The following is a 21,971-nucleotide window of genomic DNA, read 5'->3' on the forward strand; positions in this document are numbered from 1 at the left end:
TACATCGAGAACGAAAAAGAATCAAGAAATTTAGATCTGCTTAACTGTCCTTAATCTAATATGACATCTATAGCTGTCAACGTGTACCAATTTGTTTTATACTAACATTTTGCGATTTATTTGTACGAAATAGAAATAGTCTGTGGTATGGATTACATGATAAAATAACATTATGGTATTAGACTTTGACTTGAATACTTATTATGAACGATTAGTGTGTTTGAAAATTTATGCATGTGCCTGCGTGCAACATTGACATGGTAGCACGTACCCTAATAACATAGATCTCCTAAAGACGTCCTTGGGATGTCTGTACGTCCTGAGAAACGTCCTTGGGACACCGTCTGGATAAAGCGTGCTGTTAGAGTAGTGACGTATTGATGTTTCGTAAATCATATGTATACAAGTCGTTGTTCAGTCGGTAAAAACTCATGACATTAGCATCCCTTTAATTTTCCTCGTCTGCGCGCCTGTCGCACAAATAGGGAAAGCTCGCCGTGGCGTTTAAAGACGCATGACTGCTTGCGTTTCGCAAACAGGTCTGCTCGGCCCGGTCGGTCGTTTCGGTTGCAACTATAACTACAATCCCGCCGAACACGGGGCCGCAGTTTGCATCGCGTGACTGTTTAATCATGCTGCATTGTCCCCATATGGCGCGGTCATGCAACATGCATATGCGTGTCGCTCCATTCGGCTGTCATAAACGTCGCAATGTTGCCTTCGGCCAGTCTCCGGTTACATCTACCTGCGTTACACCTCGACGCGACGCGGAGCGGAGCGGCGGTGTACGGGAAGACGAAAGGGCGGGACGATCTGGGACACCGGACGTGGCTACTAATTGGGGGACTGGTTTGCGGGACAATTCCGAAATTTCCCCGTGAGACATACGTACGCTTCCCGACCCATCATCGTGAGAAACGCGATGCCCAGGCGCATCTGTGACAAATGTGCGATTACGCAGCCGGAATTTGAAATTATCGCGCGCAAAAACGATCCCTCGACACCCGGTGCGGCGATTCGACATCCACGCGACGCGACGCGACGCGGGGATTTATTCACCGAGCTATGAACCGATCACCGTAAAAAAAAAAAAAAAAAATTGGAGAATTCTTTTGGATAGAAAAAAATCTCTAAATTATGCGACCAGTAGGGAGAATAAATCGCATTTTCCAATTTAAAAATTTTATCTGTACGAAAATAATCGCCAACTTTATCCACTTTCGTTCCGATCGATCACTCCAAAAATGGTGATCAATCCATACCATTTCAAACTTATATTTTTAGAGCGATCGTTTTCTTTGTTTGACTAAGGGACAGCGTTGTGCTCAAATAACTTAAAATGATCGAAATAAAGTAGTTCGATTTAAACGTATTTTATATAAGATAAACATGATTCACTTTCAACTTTAAATTTGTGTATATAAAATTATACCATTTTATTTATAATAAATAATTTTTAGATAAAATGGTATAATCGCTATTGAGCAAAAAATTTAGACCATAAAATGATACATATTCATATCATTTTATTTTTAAATCTGTATTCTTTTAAGAACAAAAGTTCTTCAAATAATCGGGCAAAAAATGTTCCTATTCCCATTTTGATCGATTAACAAATGAATAAAAGATAAATTTTTTTACTATCTTAAATATTTAGTCTATAAGAAAAAATGATACTTAAACTTGATTAGTGATTCTTATCTTAAATAAAGATATATTTACATTTAATAAATATTTCATTAGTACTATTCGGAGAAATATTTATTAAAATTTAATAATTTTTCCCTTAGTGTAATTTTAAATTTTTGTATAAAATCGTTAACACAGTAAGTGAATTTTTGGGTTTTGGTCGCTGAGAACAAATCCGTAAATAAAACTGTTATATTATGTTACAATTTGTAGTTATTTTAGCTCAAAAGTAAAAAATTCCATCTTTGACATCTGTAAGTCCAATTTTCTGTAAAATATAACGTGACACAGTAATTTTATTAGTGGATTCGTTTTCAACGACAGAAAATGAATAAAAATCATCTCGTGTGATTTGTAATCTAAAATTCGTGTCACACAGTACAATCTGAAAAAGACATACCACTTCTTTTTTCTAAAAGCTAAAATAAAGATAATATATACTCTAATAATCTAAATAAAGACAAAGTCATTTCTTTATCTAAATAATTTTATGTAGATAACGGCAAACAATGCTAATGAATTATTTATGTGACGGCGACGGTGCGATATATAAAAAACTACCGCGAGACGCTGACAACGTACTTATCGCCATTACATTCTTATCGCATATTCTCTCACCCGGGCGCGGCTTTGTTCCAGCGACTACGCCGTCGACGCGAGAGAACGGCGTTTCACGGGGTGTTAATTAAATTTAATAATCCGACCTCTTGTGCGCACGAATCCTCGAAATTCGCGAACCCTTCTTCTACCTCCCCCCCCCCTCCCCCATCGGCCCCTAACGCACCCTCGTTTCCGCTTTCCGGATGTGTGCCCACCCTCCTTGTAAGTTAATTCGAGTCCTTATCCCGAGACAATGGGCGTCATCAATTCCGTCAAGTTCCTCAAGAACGCGGAATTTCGATTCGCTCTTGCGCGACGAGGAGAATTAATCTCGGGACGCGCCGCGTCGCCCGATTCCGCCAAACCGATATTTTCAGCGCAAGACTTCCACGTGAAAATATGTGAAACGCTTCGATTTAGCTTATATAATGTAAAATATAATATGTAAAACTGAAAAATAAGAGACGCGAGAGGAGAATAAGTGCTCGAAAATGGAAAATAGAGTAGATTATAAAATCATATATAAATAAATAAGACTTTAAGCTTTCATTTCATTTATAAATTTTTATACTGCTTTTAATACTCGTCTCCTCCATTTTTCATTCGTTCTCGCGTGGAGCGAGCTAAAAGCGTCACATTTCGCGAGAAAATTGTATCTTTCTTTATTAACGACGTGTGTTGGATATTAAGCTCGATTTTAAACGCCGTACTTCCATCTCTGCTTACACAACTGATAAGATACTTTGGCACCTCAATAATTCAATGCATAATATTAGAATCTGTCATCCGCAATTCTCTCTTTTTAAATATAAACTCTTTCTAAATAATGCAAGTCTATTTCTTCACGTCTCACGACTTTAAATGTTTTGCATTTTACATTTATATAAATAAAAACGTTAATAGGCGTAAAATATTTTGTGTTTTTAAATGGACACGTGCAATTTTTTCGTGTATTTTTATAAGTATTGCCTAAATAAAACAACGTTTTGTTGGCCGCGAGTGGTCTCGTACCACTTTCAAAAAGAATGAATTTTTCGAAACGTTACTCATATCAAAATATAAAAATTTCAATTAAAATAGACAATTATGATAAAAAAATATAATTCTAAAATAGAAATAATAAGAATAATAATAAAAACAATATTACTGGATTATATTTAATTGATATAAATATTTAAGAACGATTAATAATTAATAATTCTTTTTTTAGAAAAAAAAACAGAACTATCGCTTGCAGCAATATAACACTGTTATCAGTGAGATATTTTAATTCATTGAACAACATAGCCTTAAGCTGCTTGAACATTTTCATGTGATCGCGCAAACAGTTTACTCGAATTATCCCTCCAGGGCACGTGCGGTTTAAAATAAATTGATGAAAATAAATTTATATACCACTTAGATAAAAAAACATATTTTTAGCAGCTAAACTTCTATTGCTCCTAATTCGTAAAGGATATTACAAATCAACGAACTTAAAAAAAAAGAGAACAGAAATCTGTAAAGGAGGAAACGAACTTAACTCACTTTTTTTTTCAAAATCAAATTTACGTCATTTTCAAAATAAGAAAAAAAATAGCTTATAGCATTCATTACTTTCCGACCAGACTTCGCTCGGAATAACGAAGTTCCTCCGTTTTACGCGCTCACACCTTTCGCGCTTGTTTTTAGGAGACTGCGCGGCGCGGCGTCGCGCGCCTGAAGGCTTATTGTTAAGATAAATCTCTCACTCTGTCCCCTTTCACAAAGCCGACTACCTTTGGCTCTTCCTCGGCTTGACTCAATTTCCCCCGTGCCGTGGCGCGAACCAGCGGCTCGCCGCTGATGTAAAGTCTAGTTTACACGAACAACGGGCGTTCGGGCGGCGTGCGAGAGCGAGAGATGTACAGGCAGGCGAATCCAACCACTAATTAAGAGACGCGCCGCGGCTCGTTCGCGCTCGGGGAATTCGGGATAGTTCTCCTTTTCGGTCTCTCTCTCTCTCTCTCTCTCTCTCTCTCTCTCTCTCTCTCGCCCGTCTTGCGAGACGAATGCGCTCGTTTCGCGAGCACGTATTCTTCGGGGAGTCCATTACGTTTACCAGACACATCTGCCACGGGATGTTACTACGCGCGACAGATTCTTATTGTCCCGCGGAATCCAAAAAACGATTGCAAGACTCGTTCCGCAGCCCAGGTGCTGAATTTTTATATTTTTTGCGATAACGGATATCCCAAAGAGATAGTATTACTTATTAAATCAGACATAAATCAGAGGTCGTAAAAGTTTTAAGAAATTCTGGTATTTAACACAGAATTAATATCCATTTTTAATATGTACTAATGAGCAGTTTATTTTAATTAAAAAGCTGTTGTACATGTGTATTGAAATATGCAATAAAAAAATGTTGAATTTTATATATACATAAATTAAAACTATGTATAACTAATTTTTAAAATAATAATTATTCTTATATTGTCCTTCATTATAAAAAAAGATAAGATATAACAACTCAATCTCGGAGTCAAATAAGACAAACTAACTATCTGATTGTTTTAGTAAAATTTTAGTGTTCTTTTAAAATTTTGTTTGTCTTAAAAAAAAACACTAAATTTATTTCTGCAATATATTTATAAAAATCGATTTAATAATTGTAATTGAACAAAGATAATGTACACTGAGCAAAAATGTGTTAACAAACTAAAATTATTTACTCCGATAGATCAATTAAACATTGGGTTGATTCAACAATTATTAATTGCTTTAACAAAAAAAAAAAAAAAAAAGAATTTATTCATGTCAACCATTCAAATTTTTTAACCAATAATGAATCAAATCAAATCAATATTTAATCGCATGTATCGGATTAAATATTTTAGTTTTTCAATAAAAATTTTTTTCTATGATTAGTACAAAGATTAATTGAATGAAAAATTTCACGAGCATGATGAAAATATAAATCTGCAGTAAGATAAAATAGTTGTACTGTTAATTAAGTTTTTTTTTTACAAAATAATAACAGCAATTTAATTAATTATTGATGATAACGAATAGTTGACTCTTAACCAATGTGTGTCGTATCACATTGTGATACGAATCAAGAGATTGTTTGCTTTGCATCACGCCAGACAAGGGCCCTTTATTTTAAGAGTAAAGCGCCGTTGTTCTCAAAACATTCAGACTTTCTGTTTGTTTTATTTCTGTTCTTCCTCTGACGAGGGCACGACGTTTAAGAATTACCGATTTTCAAAGCCGAAATTGTACATTCTGCAATCGCTTCAGGGAACTAGAGGATCAGATTGTTGAAATCTTGGACAATTTTTCATTATGAACCAAATAAATATACAAAAGTGAAATTTTGAGGGCACTTTACTAAGGAACGTAACTTTAAGAGAAAAGTAACGACCAATAATGAGCAAATTAATATAAGTTATTTAAATCATCATGATCTTTAATTATTCATAAAAATATAAAAATATATTGAAACGTAAAAAACTGTTTCTATTCTTTATACGCTGTACAAATATCTTTTAAAACTTCACTTTCGTATTTATTGAGTTCGTCGCAAAAAATTGTCAGAGACAAGTACGACTTTCGAGCAATCAGATCCTCTTTAGTCCCTTTAAATTTCTAATAAGAAACTCCATCACTGTTCCATTTACTCCATCGCTGCCGTGATGGAGTTCCTTATTAGAAATTTAGTGACCCCGGCGTCGTGCCGTCCTTTCAAGATGCTTCCTCTTGACATTAATCGAAAACACCTAGATTCGTTTACCCCTCCCGGTTACGTGCAAGATCTCTCATAATAACGAAGTTAACGCAGAGTGCAATTAAAGTCAAAATCTCCGAATTGGCGGATCCTTCCCCGTGACGATCTTGGAATCTCCCGAGGAATGCCGCGGGCATTGAGGAAAGGAGGATGGAGCGAGGAAGAAGGGAGAGGAGGCAGGAACCGAGAACGACGGACGCCTCGGAGTCTGCGGCCCCCGAGGATCCAATTATCCGGCGGAATAAAATTGCGCTAGATGGCGAATCGTCCGCTCTCGCACGCGTCGCGTCGCGTCGCCCGCGAATATCCCGAGCGGGCGAGCACGGGGGAGTAATTTCGCTGTAATGCCGGGTGTCGCGGCGCAGCGGGGCGGGCCACATCGGCGACGTGTGTTGCCGAGTCGGTGGTTTCGCCGTGTTTACCGTGGCGATGCGCCGTGACGGTCGCTTCGCCGGGAAAATTGAGTTACGAGGGGGAAATAGGAATAGTTCCCGCGCGCGAGACGACAAACACGACGACGCAACGTCCGACACGTCGCATCGGGGGATGCGAGATGAGGAACCGAAAAAAATGGGGAACGCGCGCTGCAGCCAGCTTGAACGTTCAGCTGTGCCGTTGCCTTCTGCTCGACACTTCTGTATAGCTCGACACTTCTGTATATCCTATCTAAATCGAGGCATCGGCATGTTTCCACGAGCGCGCGATCCCTAAATCCGCTTTCAATTGAAAATCTCTAAAGTTTTGCAATTTATTCTTGCGCCAGCTAACTCTTTCAATATACACACGTACGTTCTTTTTTCCATTTTCATTTAGCATGAGACTTTCTTTTATTATAATTTCAGTATTTTCTTCAAGATTATTTTAAGACAATTAAAAATTTCAATGTTTGTCAGATTGCACGCGCGCGGATCAACACGTTTCTAATTCATAAATCGGATCCTTAAATGCGAAGTGTTGCAGTTTATTCTTGTGTTAGTTATTTCTTTAGATAGATTTTTTCTTATTTTAATTTCTTATAAATCTTTCATTTATATGTATAATTTCAGTACCTTTCTAAATTATTTCAATATGTTTAAAACTTTTGATAGCCAGAGCGAAGCGTCGATGCATTTTTAATTCTCGAATTTTTATATCACAGTTTATTCTTGTGTTAGCTATCTTTTTAAATAGGTTTCTTCTCATTTCAATTTAAATAGGTTTCTTTTTATTTAAATTTATTATAATTTTTTAATTTAATGTTAATACTATTTTAAATTACTTTAAGAGAATTCTGAACTGAAAAAAATACGTATTTCTTCAAATTAGTTTTACAAAATTAAAAATCTTTTTACAATACATGTTTAACGTACAAGAATAAATAGTGTGATATTCAACTTGATCTTCAAAACAAAAAGAAATAAAAAAAATTATCGACATATATGTAATTTTTAATTTTCCTTCGTTTTTAAACTGAAGTTGATTCATCACTTATTTTTATGTGTACTTTAAACATGTAACAAGATTTTCAATTCTGAAAAGCCAATTCAGGGAATTTTGTACCCTGTCGATAATTCAGTTTAGAATCCCCTTAATATTTAATAATTTTAATAGCCAGAGGTAAGGCTTCGATACATTTTTATATAATTTCTAAATCCACTTTCAATTGAAAATCTTTAAAGATTATCTCTGCATATTCTAGTTTTCTTCCTCTGTATTTTTATGTACACAGATGGAAAATTTGTGTTAAATTCACCGTAGCTCGCACGTTCCAAACAGTCCATTCAAATTTTTGTGTTAATTTAACACAAGATGAATATGTTACAAAGCAACATAAATATTATGTAAAAAAATTAATACAAAAATTGTAACACTTCAACACAGTTTGGAAATAAAATGTAGAAATGTTTTCCAATAAAATCGATATGCTATATAATATCTACATTTTATTTATATAAAAATTTATATATTGAAATTACATTATTTGTTTATTCACCCATAAATTGTATTATTGTAAGACTACAATCAACTAATCAATTTAACACAAAATATTCAAATAACATAATCACGTTACGTTAAATTAACACTAGAATATGTTAAAACTTCAACAGACAAATTTTTACAACTGATTTTAACACAAAATGTTTCTACTGTGTAGTTTCTTAAAATACATAGAAAAAAAATTATTATTAAATCTACAATCATAGTCTCATATATAAGCAAGATAATAAAATCTTGAAAGAATTTGATAATCTTAAATAGATAACTTACACAAAGAAAAAAATTTTTTCATATAAGCAAGTTATATCTATTTAAGATATTAAAACTACGACAAATAGATATTAAATAGTATATTAATATATAATAAATAAGATAATTAATTCTTCCAAGAAGATTTTACTTATATATGAGAATGTGAATGTTGCTTTGATCTTAATTTTTTCCGTGTAACATATTATATTATTTATGTTTTGTTTTAATTTCACAGTTATACATTATTAAAATACATTTCTAACATTTTTGGAAAACGCGTTTTACGCATAATTATTCTCACTTACCGTGACACTCTGTGCTGCGCTATCCTGCCGTGACTGGGCAGTGTCACGTTGCTGTCGCTTTTCGACCAGGTGACGGAATTCTTGGCGTCGGGCAGGTCGACCTTGCCCAGATAAGCCTCGCAGAAGAGCCTCGCAGTACCACCCAGCGGCACCAACTGTGAGGTCGGTCTATAAGTGGGCAAAGGTTTTCCCGTGTAGACTCCGGATTCCTCATCTGAAATTCAGATTGCGTCTACAGTGAATTTAAATTATAACACTTACGAGCACGCGTATGTGCGCGCAAATCGACATACATAAATTACGATGTATACATTAACGCGCGCGCGCGCGTTAATCCGCACGTTTATCCCGCAATTTTAATCGGCCGTCTTATCATCGAACGAGGTTTGGTAGCGCCCAATGATTAACGGCGCTCCTTAGCGTGGCGCGGATATAATGAATCGTACGAAAAATGAAAATCGCTTTAATATCGCCCCGCATTACCGCGGGTCCCCGCGCACTCTTGCCATGAATTACGAGTGGCCTGCATTACCATGATATACTCCCCCGTCATTTATTGTGCCGCGTTTCATCCCCCCGCGTGTTCATATTTAATGCGCAAACACTTTTCGGCGGTGTCTTCTCATCTCGTTCCTCGAGGAGCGTCGTAAAAATCGTCTATCTGTCATGCGAATTTTCACGGAACCGTTATAAAGAATCTTGACTTGAAGATCATCATTTTAAGAAATAATTCCTCCCATTTATTACCGCGGCATAAAATTCTCTACCTTCTTAATTTCTGGATGTTCAGTATTAAACGACAATTAATATTGACAAGTACAAGTCCAAATTAATTCATAAGTGGATGTTTCAACTTACACTACGAAAAAATTGTAGTGGTGGCAACTACAAAAAAACAACCATACAAATTTTTTTAATAAAATTATATTATTTAATTAAATGAACTATATTATAGTTATTGCAATTAAGTTGATGGACAAGAGAATTAATAAAAAAAGTTGTAATATAATATAGTAATTATTACATTATAGCAATTATAACTATTTTTTTGCAAACGTAGTTGCAATAACTATACAGTGTAGATTAGTCTGAATGAATAGTTACATAACAAAAAATGACTTAGTAACGTTAGTTAAATCAGTACAAAATTATCTTTTCAAACAAAAAATATGCGCACTTCCAAAAAAGTCTTCATTCAAATTTAAGTGGTCGATTTAATCTTAAGAGAAAAAAACAAGAAAAAAAAGATTATAAACAAAAGTGGTATTATCTAGATTTTTTAAAATAAAACCCAAATGGTAGTATTTTTAATTTTAATTTTCTTTTTTACAAAATTCAACTGATAGTACTTTTGTATTCCCATTGAAAAGTCTTTCTATTCCAACCCAAAGTAGTATAAATATGTATATTTGAGTCTCGTTGACTAATTCTTTCTATTTTCGTATTTGCTTAAAATTTCTCTTTTCTTTAATGTGTCCGTTAAGTAGTAATTAAATATTTTGCTTCAAATTCCAAATTAATGACCTGCGAGCTCCCTGAGACGCTTTTGAAAAGTATTACATTTTTTATTACTCCCATCAAAGATTGTGACAGACACTCGATTAATTAATTTAATTAGCATAGTACACCGGGCGACCTTTGAAACACGCTATACGGCGCAGCATCGAAGTGCACAGGAGTGTGTAGACATCGAGGGCATCGAATGAAAGAAGCCGGCGGATAGTGGATGGTGGATGGCGGAAGGTCACAGGTCGTTGGGTCGGAACGACGAGAGAGCGAGAGAGGAAATGGAGACAGTGCGTTTGGGACGCCCGGATGGGTAATTCAATCAGCATTGATGCGCGAAAAACGCAAAATTAAACAGCCGTCTATTAATCGAAAATGTGCGCGCACGCGGAAAGGGGACGCCGGGGCCGCACTTATTGATTACCGTTGATTAAAATTGATGAATACAAAGTTGAATAGTCAACACTCGATGCCATTTAAATTATTACCATTTTGTCGAGCGTTTTGCGTTTATTAACTGTACAGTATGATATCATAAGGGTGCTCTGAATATAGTGGCATCACGGAATATCCTGAAATATTGCGTAAAATCAATATGTGTAATCATAAATTTCGCGCTTTGCACTCAGAGATCTAAACGAGGAGAGTTTGCTCGCGAATCAACTTGGGAGGCGTTTCCTTTTTTAATTATGCTTGCCTATTTGCGAGATAAATGAGTCGCCGAGCTGCAGCGAAGTCTTAATTTCAGGAACATTATCCTCCTCGAGTATACTCATAATAATAATGCATAAAGATACATTTACTCCCCAATTGCTTGACGCTTCACGATCCTTTTTAATTCCGTCGCCGCGCGCCGTCAATTATATAATACAAAAACGGAACCTTGCAAAATGTCAGATTTAATGTCTAATAAAATGTATGTTTTCAACTTTAAAAGATGTTAAACAGAAAAGATTTGCGTTCGCACTGTCCAGATTACCATTCTCATCGCATTTCTATTTATATGATCATAAAATGCCTTCACTGACATTACGATCGTTTTATCAATTTCGAAAGGGCAGCGAAGAATCAATTATGAACAGAATCTTGACATATGTGTTTTATATTGCGGACAATTTTTATATTGCGACCGAAGAGGACTTTATAAAGTCGAAACGTTTCGCTTTTAATCAACATAAAATATACAAATTATTATTTTTAAAAACTTTTCGCTCGTTTATTTCGACGTAATATAAAGCATATTAATCGTCCTTTAAAATACGAACTAGATTATACTTTTTATATGTTATTACACATTCAATAGTATATATAATTAAATAAATTTTACATATATAATTAATTTGATTTATTAATTTTATATTATATATATACACACACACACACACACACACACACACACACACACACACACACACACACACACACACACACACACTGGAATAGTTTCTGAGATATAACAAAAAAGCTGAAAATTAATTTACTTCTAAAGGGTAAACCTACCCTCTTAAAATCGCTTATTGATCGCAAATGTTATTTTCTAAATTTATCTCTGTTACATAACCTACATAACGGAAATAAATTTATATGTAAAACCTTTCTAACGATTAAAACAATTTTTTTGAAAATAATTATTTTTTTTAATATGGTTTACGTAAATACAAATAATTTTATTATAAAATTCTAAATATGATATTTACGAGATTCCTTTACAATTAAAATCGGTACAGTTTTAGAATTACTTTCTAAATACGCGATAGATATACTAATTCTAAGTCTTAACAACCAAAAAGCGCCAATCGCACAAGGCCTCTATTCTCTCCGTGATCAAGACATAATAAATTAAAATCCTGACATTTAAACGGTCTTCTACTGATTCACTTAACGCTTTCAATTTGATCTCGGCGCCCCATTCCTCGCGCCTCTCGTTATTTGAAAATCCTGGACACGAACGGGTGCACGAAGAAGTTTCGACCTCGTTTCGAAAAAGCGCGGCGCATCCAAACTATCCGGCCACGCTGTTAGTATGCGTCTCCGCGCGCCTCGCCGCATCCGGCGACGCGGCATGCGGCATCCGGCCGACCGGATATTCAGGTACAAACAAACTGCTAACTAACCCCCTGGACTGTCGGAATTATGATACATAGGCCGCGCGCCCATTGCCCGCCGCCCCGTTGCTTTAAATGCAAACGCCCGCCAGCGACGCGGGTCAGGTTAGGATTACCATTGATTTAGGGTTAGGTTAACATGGCGATCCCGGTATCAGTGTATTAAGTCGTTTCTTCCGATTCGGAAACGTATCCGGACTATAGAATGATTTAAAAACGTTTCTTCTGGTAACCTAGATTAAAAAAGAAATGGACACGATCCGGCAAACGACGAATATAATTGTCATGTAACATAAATGTAAAATCATTATATTTACGTTTACGTTATGTAGCAATTATATCTGTGTTTGCTAGGAATAATCTTGATTTCAATTTTAGACATAAAAATATTGAAAAATTGGAAATAAGTTTTGTTAAAAATTCTCTCTATAATTGTTATGTAACGTAAATGTAAAATCATTACGTTTACATATACGTTATATAGCAATATCTGTGTTGTCTGGGAATGATCTTGATTTCAATTTTAGTCACAAAAATATTGAGAAATTGTAAACAAGTTTCTTCAAAGTTTTGCTAAAAATTCTCTTTATCCCGCTCTCTTCCCCTCTGGTCTTATGAAAGTTTATATTATATATAAAATAGAATGCAGATAACTTGTGGGAGAAGCTTCATGGTTTCGTCGCCCAACTTAACCTAAGCGTGAGCGCAAAATGAACGAGTTAACATTTTCCTCAAAGAGTGGAAGACAAGTTCCATTAGTCGGGAAGTAAAGGGTGCTTGAATATGCTCGCCTAGGTTCGCAATTAATATTGTATAATCGAATGACGACGGGGACTTGAGCGCCGCTAAATTCGGCGAATTGCCGTGAGCGCCTTCAAAGCGGTCGCTATTTTCTAAAGCCGATCCTCGCGGCGAGGCTGCTGTAACGATTTAATTACACCCCGCAGTAGGATAGGGTAATTTCGTGAGAGGATAGGTTAGTTAGATTCGCTCAGTTAAGTTCGCCAAATGAAGGCAGAGGTCACGGCGAGAGACACGACGACGGGTATACATTTGCGACGGCAATTTCCAAGATGGCGGCGTCTCGTTGGCTCGTCATGGCGACCAGGCAAGACTATTAATCTCATAAAGCTCTTGCAGCTTTACGTTCGCGTCGATATTTATCGGAAACCGGCCAATTTGTGCTCGCCTAACGGCTTTCTCGTCGTTCGCGTAAGCCTCTGCAGCTCCATTAGGTCATCCAGATAAAATATTGACGAAACCTAACCTAACTCGACCGATACACGGCATCTTAGAAACACGATAAATTACCGATCATTAAATGGCGCAACTGCTAATTATGGAGTTAGTCATAACGGTAAACTTAAGACAAATTGGGTTAACGATATATAAAGATGTTAAATGCTTCTCTTTAAATGAATCTTAAAGGTTTAGATTGAATTTTAAAAGAAAATTGATTTGTATTGTCGTCAAGGTATATGCATATATATATATATATATATATATGTATATATATATATATATATATATATATATACCTACATATATTTATTGTTTTTAATTAACCTGTTAAAACAATCATTTTAAGCATGTGACAACGTTCCTCGTATGATTGAAGCTCTGCTTATAACAAAAATTTGATCAAATTGGTGGAACAATAATAAGCTACATGAAACTTTAATAAAATCTATTGCAGAAATTGTTACATACATCGAAGGAATAATCGCAGGCTTTCAGATGAATAAAATATTTAAGGCCCTTTTAATACTCGGCAGCTAACTGAAATATTATTGGACACAACGAAGACGTTGACGTAACGCCGCCGAAGTACCATTGCTCAAAGATAAAAGTAGACGATTCGATCAATAAAACTGTATCTAGGGCCATAAATAGAAACCATATTATGCCAATGGAAAATTATTTAACTAAATTTATTTTATAATACGTCAAGTTTATATCAAATGTGTGTCTCATGTCTGTACAGACAAAATATCAGGTTTAAAAGAATTTAAAAAATTCTAGAAACTTGATATATTATAAAATAAATTTAGTTAGGCAACTTTTTATTTCATGTTAAATCTAATTTGAATTTATTAAACACGAATACTTTTCTTGGCTCACAGCTCCTTAATTATACTACTTGAATTTTAAATTTTCTTGAGTCTCTTTGATATTTGCTCGTTGTAAAATAAATTTCCTAAAAATATTAAATCCAATTTTTTCTCCATAGTATTTTAATTCGTAACATTCCGTAATTATAAATAATTATAAATAATTATAAATAAACATTTTCCCATTTATCGTCCAAAAGCAATACAATTACGTTTACTATTTTTCTTTCTCCGGGCCCTTGGAATTTTCCTTCGTACGCGTGATCGCGTTTTGAGTTATGACGTTTCCACCACCTCCCCAGATGCTATATCTGCCAGTACTACGTGAGCGCGTCTTAAACGTGAACGAGCCCGGCGGACCAGAGCGAGAGTGCACGAGCGCGAAATTAACGCAAGGCGAATTGCGTTCTGCACGGAGAAACGACGTAACGATCCACGTAACTGCGGACCGATAATCGAATGCAGACGGCTTGATTAAATCACTCTCTCTGCGTCCCTACGCCGCCACGCGGAGCAAACCCACCCCATCGCTCGCCTCCTTGCACCTTCCTTCCACCTATTAGCTATTTCAGCCTCTCTGTTTCTTCTCCGCGTTTACGTAACGTACATTAGGTATCCGCGTTCGTAGCGTGCGTCTCGTACAAGATTGTACCCTTTCATCTTCGGATATCGGGCGAAATGATACACGAAGCGAGATTATCGAAAATTGAGGATCGGAGAAAATTAATAACGCAATGATAAAAAAAAGTGCAAGATAATTCACCGACCGTAATGCGGTTTTTCTCTTGGCAGCGCGGAATAAAATGCTGGAACAAATAAAACCGGACCGCGAATATGAAATTATTAAAAAAAAAAAAAAAAAAAAAAATTACGTCAGTTGAACTCGAAATGCGGCGAGAGAGTCCTGGAAAACTAGGTTCCGCCGCCGTTCAGCGAACGATAAATTACATCTACAGTTAGCATCACGTTATTATGGCAAATTACTTCTAATATTTGTTCCTAAAGTTAATATATAAAATTTTTAGAAATTCGGAAAAAATCTCTCCAGAAACTTATTAGAGTTAGCGAGAACTGGCTTGAAAAGAACACGGAAAGAACCGTTTTGCTGCAGTGTAAAGAAAAATCACCAATATCGACGTTAGTCTGCTAAAGACATATGCCCCTTATTTCTCGAAAATTAAATATTACACTTTATTAATACTGATAAAAACACGATCTGCTTAGATAATTAAAGAAGTAATTTATATAAGGCTCAATTCTACATCAAATTCTATATACAATCAGCTAACATGAATTCAAAAGCAAGAATAAAATTTACACTATTTTTTTTTGCAAATTGTATGGAGCATTATGTTTCATTTACATTTTTTTTCTTTTCTTTTTCAAAATACGATTTAAATTCGAGATACAGCGTAAACTAGTACACCTTTCCGCGAGAATAGGCAGTCTTTAACTACAATGTTGACAGATGTTCCATGAATGTTTTTCTTTAATACCTCAAGATGGGAAAAATAGCGTCGGTCGGATCCACTAAAGTGCCAAAAAAAAAAATGTATGAAATAGGAAAGTTCAATTCTAGTCTTTTTGTAATTTTATAAACTTTGTCGTTTAATACACATAAAAATATATTTTATTATTTAGTTATTCAATTTATTTTATTTTTAGTTAACTCCTACCCTGCGGGGTCGTGTCTGAATTTTGCTGTCACGGCTTACTGTGTCAGTTTTGGATGGAGAACATACAATCAGAGAGTCGGCAATTTGTCACATGATCCGAATCGCACATTGATTGGCTGGGGGCGCAATAGAGGTCTATCGGTTAGAGTGACAATGATAAAAGGTTAGAGTGACAATGAGGGCAATATTAGGTTAATGGATGGTGTGCTGTCATCGTCAGTCTAACCTTTCTTCAGGGCCACGGGCTTCCTCCATGTGCCCCCAACCAATCATTGCGCGATTCGATCACGTGACGCGCTGTCGATTCTCTGATTATAGGCTACCCAGTTTTAAGGTTAATTTTTCAATTGCTCTTTGTGAATTATGTTGCGAAATCATTAATTACTACAAAATACGAAACAGTATTATAAAAACACTGTTTAATTTGCTTTCGTGTTTCTAAAGTTTTACTTTTAGCTTTTGTTTAAGATGGTGTGCCAGTATTGGTGATTTTCTTCTACCAATCTGAATTTTTAGACACTTTAGATACAAAACCGTTTTTTTCCTCCGTAATCTTGTAACCTATATCAAAAATAATCCACATCAACATAATTCACAACGTTCTGCACGACAAAGGATGGATATTCCTCGATTTATTTCGTTTTGGGGTAACATGATTATAAATATATAAAGCGGCGCAAATATTTTATCGGCCACAAAGGATGTCGGAGCGCGTGCGGTTAACTAACTTTATATCTCGTACAATTTTGTACATGTAATTTTAAACAGACACAGCGCCGAATGCCATTTGAAGTGGCGCTTATGGCGCAGCGAGTCACGTTACAGTTCTGGCCCAGTTTCGCGGTCTGGTTACAGCTCCGGGGATTGCGCCGAAAGCGCGTCACCGCGGAAAGTGGCGAGTCAAAAAGCGCTCGGACGTTCTATCTATCCACCGGATGTGTCTATTGCATACAATGTCCGGCTGGAATCTCGCGGTTGTGGCCGGGACAGACTCGTAATTTAGCGTGAAATACGTTTTCCAGCTGCCCGCTGCACCATGCGTCCATCCACGCGCGTGCTGCGCTGCGCTGCGATGCGCCGCGCTGCGCTAACGTCGTATGCACCGAGTGCACCGCTGCTCCACAACGCGCCGACCGACCGACCGAACGACCTGACCGGAGCGTTCTTGGACGCTCGGCAATATGCGTAGCACGTACCATAATCTGCGACGAGATAATACGGAGCACCACCGCCATCAAAGACGGACGACGACGCTCCGCTCCTCTCTCTCTCTCTCTCTCTCTCTCTCTCTCTCTCTCTCTCTCTCTCTCTCGCTTAATGTTGCCAAGGATTACGCGGCATCCGGGGAGCCAGGCGGAAAATTCAGACAGCGACCGTAGTATACTGCAGTAACCCACTTACGCTTTGATAAAGATTGAACTTCTTTTAATTTAAATTTATGATATCAAAAGCGGGGCACGTATACGCAGAAGCGTATGATCCCTGACGGCAAGAGATTTCGGAGCATCGCGCGGGATCGAATATATTCGAACAATTAGATTAAATCTTCCGACGAGCGTGCTCTTGCCGGACAGTAAAATCTTAGTGATTTCAGTGCTATATTTAGAATATCAGTCAGTGATGTATGCACTGCCTTTTGAGAGATTGATGAAAGAAGAGAAAGGAAGGGAATGATTGAATGCCATTTTGTTTTTTCAAATAACTCGGTAAATATTAACGCGACACAATTCTCATCAGCATCAGTTTGTTAGCCATAGAGTTCTATCAATCATTCTGCAGGTAGAAGTTCATCGGGTATATAGAACGAATGTAATTTACAATTTATTGAAGAGAGAAAAATGGATGATGCGTTTGTGGAACAGCAGAGAATTGTAGAATATTAACGATTAATATTATAAAAGGCACTTTTAATTATTAAAAAAAAATCACAAATCATTGACTTTTTGTCGATGTTACACACTGGTAAGTGCCACGAAACAAGGTTTTATGAACATTTTGTAAAATAGATTTTATTTGAGAAAAAATAATTTTTTTTCTACTTAAAAAATAACTTTTCAAAAAATATAAATTTCCTTGCTGCTGGTAAACATTATCCAAGCAACGTCCACTATGAGGTTGTAAAGTCGCAAGAGCGGTCTTACGCTCGTAATGCTCACGATCATCTCGCGACCTCTCTCACTTTATGATGTAACTTTATATACCGGATTCATACACACATTACGGCACACATTAAATTCAATTATATTATTTGAAAGCCACATTCAAGGGTTTAAAGCTAAAAAAATTAATATCTCTACTTTTCAAAGCTAAGTAAACAGGATACACTTGCAAAAATCACTGCCACCTGCAAAATTGCAAATCAGCTTTTATAAAAACGCAGTGAATACTAATGAGTAACTATCCCAGTAACTATCCTGTAATGTCTAAATAGACTGTAACGAAGTAATTTTAACGGTTGCTCTTAGAATTCAACGCAAATTATACAACGTATTATGATATCTCACGATTTCCTTTTCTTTCCTTCTTTTTTAATCAGAATCATTAAAAAACGATAATCACTCATGATGACTGTGAAGTATTGCAAATCACTGCAAATTACTAAATAATATACTGAATTTCCAATTTACGCAGAAAAAAACGTTTTCGCTGAAACTTGGAAAAACTTTATCCGACGCAGATTTAAAAATAATTATGTAAGACACTCAAGCGTAATAATGTGCTGCAAAAAGTTTTGATCTAGTAATTAGCTTTAGCGTTCAACGTAATTATTTTCAGATCTGTATTTGGCCAAATATTTTTATATATTTCAGCAAAAAACCGCTCTTTCCGTATACCGTGTTGTATTTATGCAAATCTTTTCCCAAAGTAGATATAACGCAATTAATTAAATACATTATCGTTTGTTTATTATCGTAATTTAATACATTTTAAAACTTTATTAACAAGAGGGATTCAGGTAAGTATTTCGCGGATTTTGGAAAGTTGGATATATTACAATATAGAATTTGATTTCTCGTACAAGTAATATGTAATGTTCTCAACTGCCAATGGATCAAAGGATTGGAGTTACAAGAAGTCACAAGGTTTATTTCCTTCTTTACTATTCGAGACCGGCTGATATCTTTTTTCTTCAATATATTAATTTTTTTTCTCGTGTTCTTAATTTGTCTCATAGCCAGAAAATTTATGTTATGTAAAAGTTATGTAAAAATTTAAGATAAAAAGATATAATACTTCAACGCGGTTTTAACATAAATATAAAATATTTCCTACAATGTAAAAAACATTTTTTTAATTTAAATAAAAAATAAAATAAGTTATTTGAAAAGATCAAAACACATAAATTTGTTTTTCAAATATGTGTTGCTTAATAAAAATTGCGAGTTTGAAAAAGTTAGTACTTAAGCACTACGGCTAGATTCTGTGACGGCTTCACATTCACTGCGATATCACGCGTGTACTTTCGAAACTTTAAAATTACATAACTTCAACTCTTTGATCCATCGGCAACTGAATGTTGCATATTACTTTTACGACAGCAGACTCTATATCTTGACATCAAACTTTCCAAAATCCGCGACTACTTATCCGGATCTTCCCCAGTAATAGAGGAAGCATAACGATGGTCGGCATCACGACACTAGACGTCTTTAAAAAGATGCTCGTAGAATTGTTCAGGAACAGGATTCAAGAGTTAAATTAAATCCACGAAGAAACTCTTACCAAGTTTCCGTTGGAAAGAGAGTAAGAAGTTGAGATAAATAAAAAAAAGGAGATTATTTAGATATTCTCTCTCTCTCTCTCTCTCTCTCTCTTTCTTTCTCTGTGAGAGTAAGTTCCCGTCGAGCAGCCGCACGCTGATTCATTCGCCAGCTCGTTAAAAATTCGTAGGATGTAGAACCGTGATGTGCCATCGTAAGTGCCTCCCATCAGCTGACCGTGCGCACCAATCAATCGCGAAAGTTCTGCCGCGAAGGCCCTTGCCCGTGTGCGCTGCCGATCTATCGATCGCGACCGCGCCGCGATTTATTTTCGGCGCTTAATATCGCGGAGCGATGCGAATCGATGCGGATAGCTCCGCGTCCGTACGGCCGGCGCAATTTATTGATCAGAGCAACATTGCGCTCGCCTGGCAACGTAAACGGACAGGAGCCCTTTTACGGTCATGATGCATGTGGGAGAGTGTCACGTGCCGACGAATTCGCCGATACTTTGTTGCCAGCGAGAGCGCGCGCGGGGCCTTCCTTTCGAGCCGCGGGCGAGCGTAGGGTGCAACCGCGAAAAAAAAAGAGAGCGAAGGGAGAGAAAAAAAAAGAGAAATCGCCGGCACGAAACGTCAGCCGTCATTGCTATATACCTTCGCGCAACCGTGCAATTTCTACGTTAAAATGCTGGAAAATACGATACGTATTTTCCTCGATGAACGTCGACTCGACTTTTCCTCAGCGGGAATTTAACAGGTGCCTCAGTTGCTTTACTCCGAGGAGATGTAATTTTATTTTCCTAGACTCTCCCCTGGATTTTTATTTTCTTCGGGGGCGGGGGGCTCAAATAAAGACATTAAATCAGTTTGTTTATGGGAGTAAGGAAAAAACTAAAACAATGAAATGCTTATTTTTTTTTATTATAATCATTAATCGACTGGACGTCGTTCAAATATAATTGTTTTTCACTTTCATTAAAATACAATTATAGATTTTTTTCCATCGAAAATATTTTATGATAATAATTAACCTTTAAGTAGGTACGCAAGTAGGTAGGTGAGATGCGAACAATATCCCCCAAAAATATTATTATTATTATTATTACTATCATATTTTTCATCAATATATTGTTACATTTAAATATGCATTAATTAAACCCTTAAGAGATAGAGAAATTAAAAAAAAAAGCTTTAAGACTTGTAGACAATACTTTTTATTTTTATTTTCAGAACAAGGTTTCTAATCCTGCATTCTTCGTTGTCTGGGATGCTGTGGCCACCCCACCTATCTACTCAAAGGTTAGTAATTTTCTAATAATAGATTGATTAATAATTTTTAAAAATGTATGTACATACACAGTATATTTTGCAGCTCCGTAAAACAGTCTTTGTTAAATTTTTAACATATCTAAGTGTTAATTTAACATAATGAACATTTTGTGTTAAACTGATATTTAAGATTTCTCAGTGTTAAAGTAACAATTTATGAGAGAATAAGCAATTTAAATAACATAAAAATAATATAGTTTTAAAACATAAAGGCCAAGATAAATGAATAGTTTTCAATAAAATTATTGAAAAAAATATGTTTCCATATTTCGTTTTCAAACTGTGTTCAAGTGTTAAATTTTTTGTGCTAATTTTTTACATAATATAATTATGTTACTTTTTAAAAATACTCATCTTTTGTTAAATTAACACAAATTTTTCAACTGTGCAAAAGTTCACATTCTATCATTGTGACCCATCTAAAATAAAGATTTTACACAATTTCGTTTCGTTCGAAGAGTTAACGGAATAAGAAATGTCTGTTCGGTATGCAATTTGTCCAAATTCGAGAAAGATTATGCTAACTTCGATGCCTAATTCCCACGTGAATGGCGCGTCTTGAGCAACACCGATAGAGTCTTAATGCCATTCGAGAAGTTGTTAACCCACTCGAGTCGTTGGCGATGGCAGACACGGAATTTCGATCGCGCTCCCTTTCCAACCCCTCGCGTACCATCCCTTCTGGCGGAGATGCCAACCGGCACCGGGCAGACAATGCAAACCAAAGTGACTCTAAAGCCGTCGGGCCAGGAAAGTCTCTTCGCGCAGTTGATCCGAAAGTTTCCTCCCCCAGGCCGCCACCGCGCCGCAAACTATCGACGGGGAAAAACAGACGGTCGAACAAGCGAAGTTTCCGCCAATAAAACTGTCGGCGCTCGGGAAATCCGGGCGAGCTTCCGTCGTATCGGTTGTGTTTCTCACGGCGCGAGCAGTAGGGCAGGTTGGGTGGTTTAGAGTGGGTGGACAGCGG

General features: G+C 36.3%; 1 protein-coding gene across 2 annotated transcripts in view; it reads right to left on the minus strand.

The window, feature by feature from the left end:
* The window catches only part of LOC105193799 (interleukin-1 receptor accessory protein-like 1), a 293,637-nt gene that overhangs the window by 74,571 nt on the left and 197,095 nt on the right, over positions 1-21,971 (minus strand). For both annotated transcript variants that reach the window (XR_005576180.1, XM_039456823.1), the window contains exon 3: positions 8,572-8,785. Coding sequence is in view for 1 of the 2 variants with exons in the window: in XM_039456823.1 (XP_039312757.1) it covers positions 8,572-8,785 (214 nt within the window). In the remaining variant the exon portion in view is untranslated. The remainder of the gene's footprint in view (positions 1-8,571; positions 8,786-21,971) is intronic.

The sequence above is a fragment of the Solenopsis invicta genome, chromosome 13, assembly GCF_016802725.1.
Source record: "Solenopsis invicta isolate M01_SB chromosome 13, UNIL_Sinv_3.0, whole genome shotgun sequence".
Classification (NCBI taxonomy): domain Eukaryota; kingdom Metazoa; phylum Arthropoda; class Insecta; order Hymenoptera; family Formicidae; genus Solenopsis; species Solenopsis invicta.